The following is an 11,350-nucleotide window of genomic DNA, read 5'->3' on the forward strand; positions in this document are numbered from 1 at the left end:
AAACCTTCTGATTTATTCGTGTACACACCAGACGGAAAAACAAAAAATATCGTGTATCCACAAGCACTCCAATAAATAAATAGAATTGAAACGACACTTTGAAATGTTTTACCGATGAAAATGAATAATAATAATAAGTTTCAATAAAAATAATAAAATGTAAATTGAATTTTATCATAACGAGTTTGCTTGAATTTCCTTTCTTCTGAGATCGCAGCAATGTGCAACGGGTAAGCTAGTAAAGTATAAAATAATGCTATATTTATTACATAGTTTTATATGATGGATATATTGTACTTATAGATCCTAATAATTTAGGAATGTTTCATAGCATACAAAATTTATTCTTGATTAAACATTATGAGATACTATTAATATTATTAGCTTCTGACTATGAATAAACTAAATTGCATTTCTACAGAAACTTCATTTAACTATTTTATACTTATTTAGACCTCTTCGAGATGATGAACAACTACCTGTACGAACACACCATATTGTAATGCCTAATAAAGTTGAAGAGAAGAATGAAAAGAATAAAATTAAAAAAAAGAAAGAAAGGGAATCTGGGAAACAACATAAAGTTGGAAAGGTATAAAATTTTGTTCTCTTGAACTAAATTATATTTATTTTAATTATAGAAAAAATTAAACCAGTACTATTTTAATTACTATTATTTTATAGCTTGACATCATGCATATTATAATTATAAATAATTTATATAAAAGTTAAATCTATTTAGGATTACAGTGTACTGTACAATTTGAATTGTTTCAAAAGGAGATAGAACATTTGTAATATTAATTATAATGTTTTAATGTTAAGATCTGTCAAAAATAAAAATAAAAATGACAATTTTCAGCTTTTTAAGAATTCATAATGTATGTTTGAATAAAAATTATATAATTACTTTAATTGTATGTTTTATTTATCAGAAAGAAAAAATGAAAAAGAATAAAAACATTGAACAAAATAAAACTGAAGATATAGAAAATATAAAAGTAATAGAAATATCAGAACAAAATGGTAGAATTGAGGATCAGTTGATTGAAGAAAATAGTGTTGCAGCTAAAAATAAAAAGAATGAGGTAAATAATATGAGCATGTTATATATAACATATTTGCCAGTTTTTTCATATAACATTTTATACTTAGAATGTCTGTAGAATGATTTTAATAGTTTTGACTATCAAAGTTTTGAAGAGAACAATCTTCTTTCTGTTTGTTCGTGCTTGTCATTTCAGATTATATAATACTATAGGTGTTGAATTCAACTAAAATTTAGACTGTATCTGCTAGTTAAAATGTTTTCAAAAAGATTATAATATAATTTTGCTTTGAAATGAAAGTATATATTCAAAATAGCTTTAGGGGTGAATGAATAAATTGTGTTCATTTTTTAGCATTTCATTCCAAATAAAAGTTACAGATGACATTTTCAAATTTATCTATAGAACTTTAAAGTAACTTTTAAACATGTTTTTACCCACTTTTAATTTTAAACTGATAGCACAATCTTACAATCAATGGTGTCTTAGAATCAAAGAAATAGGAGCATTTTGCAAATCATACTTTTTCATGTTCAAAGATTTGATTTCATTGTAGATGTAACATGGAAACAAGTAAAACGGCAAAAACGTATTTGGGACAAGACTATGTCTTGGAGACTCGCTACTAAGCGATGTATTTTCAATGAAATTAACCTATCAAATTTCAAAATTTCTCTCCATTGCGTGTCTGCCCGGGTTGAATTTTTGTCTATGCGTAACGAAAATTTCCTGTTTTTGAAAAAAAATAATCGTGGCTATTGTATCATCTGAAATTATTTTTTTATTTTGCACAAACAATATACAATTTAACCCGATTATAACGTCATCGGATGTAATGACAACCCTAATATAATGTCAAATTTTTATCGGTCCCACGGTTTTACTATACTAGATAATGTTAAATAACCTACTTTTAACGACATAAAACCCTGTTTTAATGTCATATTTGAAGCACTCCCAAATTTACAAAATTAGATTACAAATTTTATTTAACATAAAAGAAACTATGTGTTCAGTCCTAAGGTCTGACTTCACTTCTTACAATGACTGTGGATGGTACTCTCCCCCACCTGACTTTGTTGGGATGAGATGCTTGTTTGTATAAGAGGGTCACCATTTAGTATTTTATTTTGACTCAGTTCTCGGTCCCCTGACTACCTACAAGTCTGGATTTTTTTATGCGCAAATGATTTGGGCACCTAATTCTCTGTGCCAAATATCAAGTCTTGGCATGTACTCCTTCATACCTCTAAGCTGGTAACATAAACCAGCAGTGTGATTTTATAATGAGTTATTCACTTCTTCTCATTTTATTATATTTTTTCTAGTTCCTTTATCATCATAATTTCAAGTTTTTTGCATTAACATTTAGCTATTTTTCCTTTAATTTATCTGCTTATTTACTGTATTTTATATAGACTTTTATTGTTTCTACTTTGTCTTAACATAGCATGACATTTTCAGTTTTTATGCCAGTAAAATCATAACAATCAATCAAGGATTTTAATCAAATGTAATTAAATAAATTGTATTTTCAGAAAAACAAAAAGAAAAAGTGGGAGAAAGAAAAACAGAAAGAAAAGAAGTCAAAAAAAGAAAAGAAAAAGCGACAAAGAACTCACCATGGTAATACCTTATTACAAGAGGATCAACCAAAAGATAAAACAGAATATGAAGAAGCTCCAGGAATAGCAACACCATCCAAAGAACCTGGAACTAGCATTTCACAGACTCCTCTTACGCCTTCTATGCCTGTAAGTTACTGATGAAATGTATTAAAATTAAAATCTTAAAATTTCATAAAATCTAATAAATTATATAATATAATCATTATCTTACATAATAATACAAATTAAAAGCTCTTTCTTTTCAAATTGTATTAGTATATATTATTTAAAACAAATCAATTTAGAAAAATTTTGAATTCTTAATTAACTAGATACATTAACAAAATATAGATTTAAAAATATATATTTAGGATTAATTATCATATATTAAATTAAGAAAATAATTTTATTTTGTTTAGAATTAAATTTTTATTTAAAATTTAATATAGTAGAAGTTTGTTAATTCAGCATCTGTGGAACCAGAGTAGTGTCAGATTACCAAACTTTTTGTATTTTTGCAAAATTTGATAAGTTGTATGCAATATGAATGTTGCAGACATTATTGTTCATTTTATATCAGTGCATGCAGCTGTATATTTCTGATTTACTTTCTCAGACTTGTAATATCAGACTCTAATCAGTCTGAAAATGATACAGTACACAACTATGTTAAGATTGTTTAAAAACCTTCAGAAACATTAATGAACAGTGTGATGAAGTCTGATCCTAAAAGAGTTTACCGTCTTATTTAAAATTTATGACGTAAACATGTATTAGGCACAGGAAAGCTCCAGTGAAAACATTTAATCTGACACAAACAAGGTTCTGTAATAAAATGAGTTATTTTTCTTGATAATATCACTCATGATCTCATGGATGACCTCCTGATGTATAGAAACATAAATGATTACACTTTGCAATTTTTCTTTCAATCTTCAGGGTATTGTGTGTCCAAACAAATTCCAATTTGTGGATGGATTATTAGCTATTCTTAATGAATTTCTACTGTATTAAAAATTGTACAGATTAAAAATTGATATCATATTTATTAGAAAAAAAGAAAATGAAATTTTTAAGATGCAAAGAAATTTAAAATATTGAAATATTTCAGCTACCTTCTAATTATAAATTATTAGGAGAAGATAAAAATATTAAAATGGTAAGAATTTTATTTATTATGAAAATTAATATTTTTGTTTTTTGTTTAAAAATGTTTTAAGTTAAAATAACAATTGCTATTTTTTTAGACTTACGAGATTCGAACTCTGCAGAATGTACGAAATGAGATAGTAGTTTCTGTAATTTTTAATAATTTAAGTGATTGCCATATAAAGGAATTAGAATTTAATGTTTTAGATACATTAAATACAAAGATGGTTCGAAATGTAAGTATTGACTTGTTTAGAATAAAAATAAATTAATGAATTAAAAACTAAATAATTAAAATTTGTTTTTTAGCAAAAGCTTTTTCTTTGTAACTATAACATCATAGTGTAAATATGAAAAATTTATAAGAAATACAGATAGTACTCATAATAATAATTCTGAGTTGATAATTCATGAAAAATAATTATTCTTAAAATGTAAAATAGTTTTAGAAGTATTTTAGATCATTGTTTTAAAACAGGAAAGTCCAATCTTTTTGTTTCTCTGGGCCACATTGGAAGAAGTCATGGAGTTTTGGGCCACAAGTATATTATATATACTTGTTACACGATCTTTAAATATATAAGTATATTTAAAGATNTGCGGGCGAAGTCGCATGTAACAGCTAGTTTGTACATAAAAATAAATGTTTTTTTCTCCCTGTATGTTTTTTAGCATGCTCCACTATAGTAGTGAAGTGCTTATGGTAGGACTTTTCTGTGTCTCTCAGATGATGTGTTCCATTAATCCATTTATTGTGCATGTCCACACACATGTGCAAAAGGGAACTGAACATTTTCATTTACAGTCACTGTAAGCTATAGTAAAAACTACCCAGATCCTCTGGAATCTATAAACCATATCCCTTACTGTATATTCAGTGAAAAATTCTTCTGAACAACTACTTGATTCCAAGAATTCATAAAAATTTATTTTAAACAAAATTAATATTAGATTCGCTTTTGTGGAGCATGCTATCAGATTGGTTTGACTAAGCTTGTTTTCAAAACAACAACTGTATACCTACTTTTGCATCCCCTCTGTATAATTATTACATATTGAATAATGTTGAATATGTAAATTAAATGTTATATAAATCAAAAATATTAAGCAGTAATTAATAATTTAAAAACTAATAATTTGAACAAAAAGTCATCCAAAAAATTTTTTTCTGAAAAATTAAACATTAATGCAATAATAGTTATTCTTATTTACATGGCATATAAATGAAAAACAAATGTTAGTAAATTATAACAAACAAGTAGCATTTTAATTTTATTTGATAGGTATTAAAAATTTTTTCAGAGAAAAATTTCAAAATTACATATGTATGCTACCATGTAATAAAGACTCCTCTGAATAATGAGATTATAGAAATGATTATGATTATCTATTGACACATTGTTATTGTTGGCACATGTTTCTTGAGAGGTTGAAAATTAAGTTATAAGATAGAAAAATTTTTTATATTCGTATAAGTGCAAGTATTGTATAAGATATGTTATGATAGTAGTTAAGGAACTATGTAATCTGTGTCCAACTCATTTTCTTACTGACATAAATTCTTGATGAATATAGAATACATTGTTAATTTGATGAAATATATAGATTGTATATAATGACATATAATCTATATATTTCCTTCTGTAGTGTTATCTTTTCTATTTCTAAGAATGTTTTGTCTCAGTGGATATTCAGTATATATTCATAGTAGGAATAATTTTTATGACAATCAAAGCAATTACTCATATCATATATATAATGCTGTTTGTGAATAAGATGTTTATCCTTGCACAATTTTAAATTTAAAAATTTTTGTCTTTAAATGTTACTTAATTATTAAAATAATTAAAAACTTATAAAATGAAAAGATTTTTAGCTTTATTTTTATCTTGTTCTAAAATCATATGTTGAAAATTATTTTAATAATTTCAAACCTAAATAAGTTTAAGTTGAAATTGATAAGAACACTTAATTGAGAATCAATAAATTTTTGTTAGAATTTTATAAAATTTAGTGTGTTTAGATTTTTTTCTATTTATATTTGGCGATATTTGTTTTATTTTGTTCACTTAATTTAGAATTTATTTTATACATAATTACATATCTTATGGTTATGAGAAAAACAAACTAATATGATTAAATTTATTATAATTGAAGACTGAAATAGGATCAACTCATGAAAAATTAGAATTTAAATTACATCTTCCTGTGTCATCATATTTAATTGGGACAACGTATAAAAGGTTAGTAAATTTTATTTATTATGTATTGAAATAAAATGTGAATTTATTTAACAAAGTAGAATTATTTTTTTATAAGAGAATAAAAACTAAAACATAGTTACACTTAAAGTGAAATAAGATGTAACACATAAACATCTTATTTCACTTAAATGCTATAAATAAAAACAAGTAAAAATGTTCTGAAATATTCGGAACTCTTTTACTATTCACAATAAATAAGACAATATTTAGATGTTTATGTAACTTTTTTGGTTTTTACTTTATTACAATGTGTTATGAAATAAAGATTATGATAGTCTAGGAAGTTGATGATGATTCTTTACTACTAATTGTTTTTTAACTTCAGAAAATTCTTAATTTTGCTGAAAGGAAAACTTGAAATTGATAAGGGCATCAACAAACCTCTAAGAATGTTTCATTATATCATTATTTGAATTATCTGTTATAAAATTATTATTATTTAAATTATTTCTGACATAATTTAGAAATTCTTCCACAAAGATTAGTAAATTAAATTTTTTAAATAAAAAAAAAGAAATCACTGATATGAATTTAAAAAAAATTAAAACACATTTAAAATTACAAAATTTAAAAACACAAAATTAAAACATATTTAGTGATAGGTGATACTTCTCTATTATTGATATAATTTATCATGTTAGATTGCATATTCCTTATTAAGATATACAGGATTCAAAGAAAAATCAGTTCATCCCAATAACTTTAAACCATCTGTTATAGTGCAATGGAAGTAATTGGCACCTGTAGGAGAGTGACCATATGCAGTCCATTGAATGCAACTTCAGTATTTTTTCAGCAGGGGCACTAAAGTAAAGAAAACTAACTTGGTAACTAACAGAGATAGGCAAAAAAAAGTCCAATTACAAAAAGAAATAGCTTTGCTCACTTAGTACAAAATGATATCTTGTTCAGCAGAAACACTTACAGGAAAGAGCAGAAAATACTAAGAAATTTAATAACATTTATGCACAAAACAACACAGATGTAATGCAAAGTTTGTGCATCACAGGTGCAACTAACTTGCCAAATACACAGTGTTCAAAGTGTACACCATCAATGTCAATACACTTATGGATTTTGGATAGAACTTCATCTAGAACAGTATGCAGCATTGTAAGGGTTACAGAATTACAGATGCTGATGATGCATTTTTTTAGATCTACTATGGAAGAAGATTCTATAGTGCTCTCTTCATTTTTCAGGTATCCCTGAAAGAAGTCCATTGGTATTAAGTCAGGTGACTATAGTGGCCATACCATACAACTACCATATTTAATAACTCTGTTGCTAAATGGCATAAAATCTGATTTCTGACAATGTTTTCTTAGTGTTTACTGTTATTTTCTGCTGAATCAAATATCATTTTGTTTCTGCTGAATCAAGTATCATTTTGTAATTGGACTTTTTTGCCTACCCTGTTAGTTTCTGAGTTAGTTTTTATCTTTAGTTCTGTATTTCAACAGTCATGCTAAAATCACATTCAATAAAAATTATGCATGGTCACTATCATTCAGGTGCCAATTACTTCTGTGGTGCTACAACAAGTGGTTTAAAAGTTAAAGGTGGTCTATGGACTTTCCTTTGAACCCTGTATAATAAATTTTAGGCTATTAAATAATAATAAAATGTTTATTATTATTTATCAAAGATTGATTACAAGATATAAAGTTTAGTTTTAGTCAGATTTGTAATATGTTTTTTTTAACTACAGAAAGTAATAATTTTACAAATTTCAGTATTTATTATAGGAAATAATTTAAACTTGACATTATAAAAGGTACAGCATTTTCTATTAAACCATAAACATCTTATGCCTGCTAGATTGTGTATTTGCTTTTTGATTATCTAATTTGTTATGTTAGAATAAAGTTGAATCTTAACTGTACATGAATCACTTCATTTTAACTTTCAATATAGTTTTTAAAAACAATAATGATGCGATATTAAAACTATATTGAAGGAACAAAAAAATTTGTTACAATCACCAGACATAAAAATAAATCAGTTTTTACTCAGAGATGGCCAATGACATTGTTGCTTGTAGATGTTTTTAACTGTTTTACATATTTTATGAGGTATAGCCTCTAATAAAAAGTTATCTCTGAATGAAAACTGTTTTTTTCCCTGCTGATGATTGTGAGTGATGAACTTATGAAGACAATTTTTGTTTCTTCAATATGGTTTTATTATGTAAATAAATATTGTTGGCCATTTTTAATCAATGATGATTTACTTTGATGGTCTGAGTTATATAAACAACAGACATTATTAGGTAGGGTTAAATTTTTCACATCGATATTAATTTTTTAAATTGAATTTAATGTCTTCAGAATTTTTATAATGATAATCTATATTCATATCAAATATTCATAACTTGTAATATAAAAATAAATACATAAAGTAATGTAAAATTGTTTATATTTTCAGGGACACTTTTGCAGAACTTTTAAGTAGTGCAGAATTAACAGTTAAATCTTCATTTCAGTTAGAATCTGTTGGTGATTTAGAATTTTCACACATTCTCTCCAAAATATGTTTTTATTGCCATTTTACAGGTATGTAAAAATTCTGATATTGTATAAGTTTTATGATTATTAATTATTTTTCATATCAAAAAAGTTAACTGTTCACAAAGCATTTATAACAGTTTAATAATAATAGTTGCATGCTTTCTATGAATGAAACATTTTTTTATATTCTAAACAGTTCTACAATGCTGATTTTACTTTTCCTGCTGTTATATATAGCAGAGGGAAAGTATGGCACAGTCAAAAATAACTGCCCAAGATTTTTTATTTTTGGACTCAGGACCTTGAAATGTCAAGAAATGCAAAAAAAAATTGGGGATTTTTTTTCCTGTATGCATGGATGTTCGTGTCTGGGGGCACAATTTCTGTTCACCCACTTTGAAGCTTAATAACTCCTGTGATTTTTATTCAAAATTTCTGAAATTACAGAGAGGTTTGTGTATTAGGAAATTGATGCTATAAAATTTTGGTGGTTGAAGATCAAGGAAGTGGGGAGATAGAGGGGAGTTGTCTTGAGTGGTGTTGGACTTAAGGAAGATTTTACTTGTTATTAGCATTTACAATTTTTTTTATAAAACTCATCTCTACCCTGGAAATAAGGTTTTTACCATTTTATAATAATTAACAATATAAAGAGTTTTTAAAATAAAATCTTGTAACAGATGCAAGTTTAAATGTTGCTGGAAAAGTTAGTCAACTCAATGCTGGATTTTTTTATAATAGACTTTTTAAAAAAGTTTCATGTCTGTTTTTACATGATAGAAAAAGTTCTTGAGCGTTATTTGATGGCAATTACTATTCTATGTTTATGTAAATTTATAATAGACTTTTTAAAAAATGTTAAAGCTTTATTTAAAATGACAGTTCTTTTAATGATAAATTATGTGAAAAAAAATTAGAATATCTTTTATATATACCATATTTCTTGGATTGTAAGACATAGCAATCATTTGAAACTGAATTTTAAGATCTTTTTAGAGAGAAAAATTTTGAATATAAGCAGTTTTATTAGTTTTATTCAATAACAAGAAGTTAGAAAGACTACAAATGCCATGAAATAGATAACATTCAGTTGCTATATTTTCATGTACATACAATAACTTTTTGTTTTAATGATGTATTATAATGTCATCTTGAAGCATTTTTAATGTTAAGGTGTATAAATTACAGATTCACCATCAACAATGCTCATTTGAACTAATGTGACTGTTGAGCAGTACAGTAAAAGTCATTATTGATGCTTAAATCACCCCGTAATCTACTCGTAATAGCAACTTCTTGTTGTTTTGACTACAAATGTAAGATATCATCAATTGTAAGACTCGTATCTATTTCAGACAAGTAAAAATGGATTATATAAAAAACTCTTAGAATCAAGGAAATGCAGTATATTGAACAGCAGGATTGTATAAAAATATGAATGAATAGTATTAAGTTTCTCCGTTGGATATTAGTAATACGAAGTTATATATAAATAATAATGAATGAAAAATTTGAACTCTAGTTTTAGTTTTATAGTTTCTCTAGTTTTCTATTTTTTCTAGTTTTTAATTATTTATAAAATATTTTCTATTATTTTTTTAACTTGATACTAGATTTTTGGCATTAGGAGTAATTATCTTGAAACAAACATTTGGTGTACTTAATAAAGTTGCAAACATTAGAAAGATATTCATGGTCCATACATACCTGGAAAGTCAGGGAATCACAGATTAAATTACCTGTACGGACCCTGGATATTACAACATAATTAATTTTGCTGAAGGAGTACTTGTTTGTTCTTTTCACTGTAATGATGATTTGCAATTTGCAACTTTTTAATGATCGTATTTAGTGGCTGACACACACAATATTGTTTAACATTCATATATTGTTCTGAATGTTAAGCAATATTAATATTCAGACAAATAGTTCAATATTGCTTATACAGCTCATTTTGTCCTGGTTATAGTGATTTGTCATTAAATGGAAAAAATATTTTAATTACATTATTTACAAAATAGCATTTACTATGGAGGTAAATTGCTAAATTGGAAATACATTTCTTAGATGTAAAATTTCTTAATATATTAAAAGAACAAAGTACATAAATTATATTCCATGTACTCATATATTTAAATATATGAAGATTATTCTGAATTTGATTTAATATTAGATTTTTAAGCAAGAAAGTCATATAAATGGGCAATTTTAAGTAGGCATTAATGTGTACACAGTATATATGTTTTATGATGATTCTTAAAAAGTACATTATATAAAATTCTATCTATAGTGCATTATATTTATTAAAAAAAAATGTTCCTACAGTTTTTAACAATTTAGATATTTACAAATTGAATGAAACTTATGTTGAAATAAATTTAACTTCTGTTATAATGAGTAATGATTTAATTATTTATATATTTACAGTGGTGGAGCAAGTTGGACTTAGTGCCTCTCTTTATAGTCGCTCAATCCAAGATGATCATATATGTTTACTAGTCAAACATTTGGTAAGTTAGTTAATAGTTAATTAGTTAAAATTTTATTTAAATTTTACTAATTTGTTGTTTTTAACAGAATCCTAACAGGTTGAGTGTGGATGGAAAAAGTACAAATGACCAATTACTGTCCAGTCTATTAGATGAAATTAAACAGATTTTAAGTCCACAGAATTCAATTTCAACATAATTATAAAGAAAATTTAATATTTTATGCAAAAAAATTAACTTGAAAGTTTTGGATTGACTCCAGACACATTCCAGTAAAATATG

At 25.6% G+C, this 11,350-nt stretch overlaps 1 protein-coding gene across 1 annotated transcript in view; it reads left to right on the forward strand.

Moving 5' to 3' along the window:
• Nucleotides 1–11,344, forward strand: part of LOC111613828 (AP-3 complex subunit delta-1-like) — a 115,976-nt gene extending 104,632 nt beyond the window's left edge. Inside the window, exons 18-27 of the mRNA XM_023355179.1 lie at nt 454–592; nt 936–1,088; nt 2,588–2,803; nt 3,768–3,815; nt 3,904–4,055; nt 4,478–4,508; nt 5,963–6,048; nt 8,497–8,624; nt 11,007–11,089; nt 11,157–11,344. Coding sequence (XP_023210947.1) covers nt 454–592; nt 936–1,088; nt 2,588–2,803; nt 3,768–3,815; nt 3,904–4,055; nt 4,478–4,508; nt 5,963–6,048; nt 8,497–8,624; nt 11,007–11,089; nt 11,157–11,267 — 1,147 coding nt within the window. The 3' untranslated portion in view covers nt 11,268–11,344. The remainder of the gene's footprint in view (nt 1–453; nt 593–935; nt 1,089–2,587; nt 2,804–3,767; nt 3,816–3,903; nt 4,056–4,477; nt 4,509–5,962; nt 6,049–8,496; nt 8,625–11,006; nt 11,090–11,156) is intronic.
• The last annotated feature ends 6 nt before the right edge of the window (nt 11,345–11,350 follow it).

Source organism: Centruroides sculpturatus, unplaced genomic scaffold, assembly GCF_000671375.1.
Source record: "Centruroides sculpturatus isolate CEXI.00-Female unplaced genomic scaffold, Cexi_2.0 scaffold1825, whole genome shotgun sequence".
In the NCBI taxonomy this organism is placed as follows: domain Eukaryota; kingdom Metazoa; phylum Arthropoda; class Arachnida; order Scorpiones; family Buthidae; genus Centruroides; species Centruroides sculpturatus.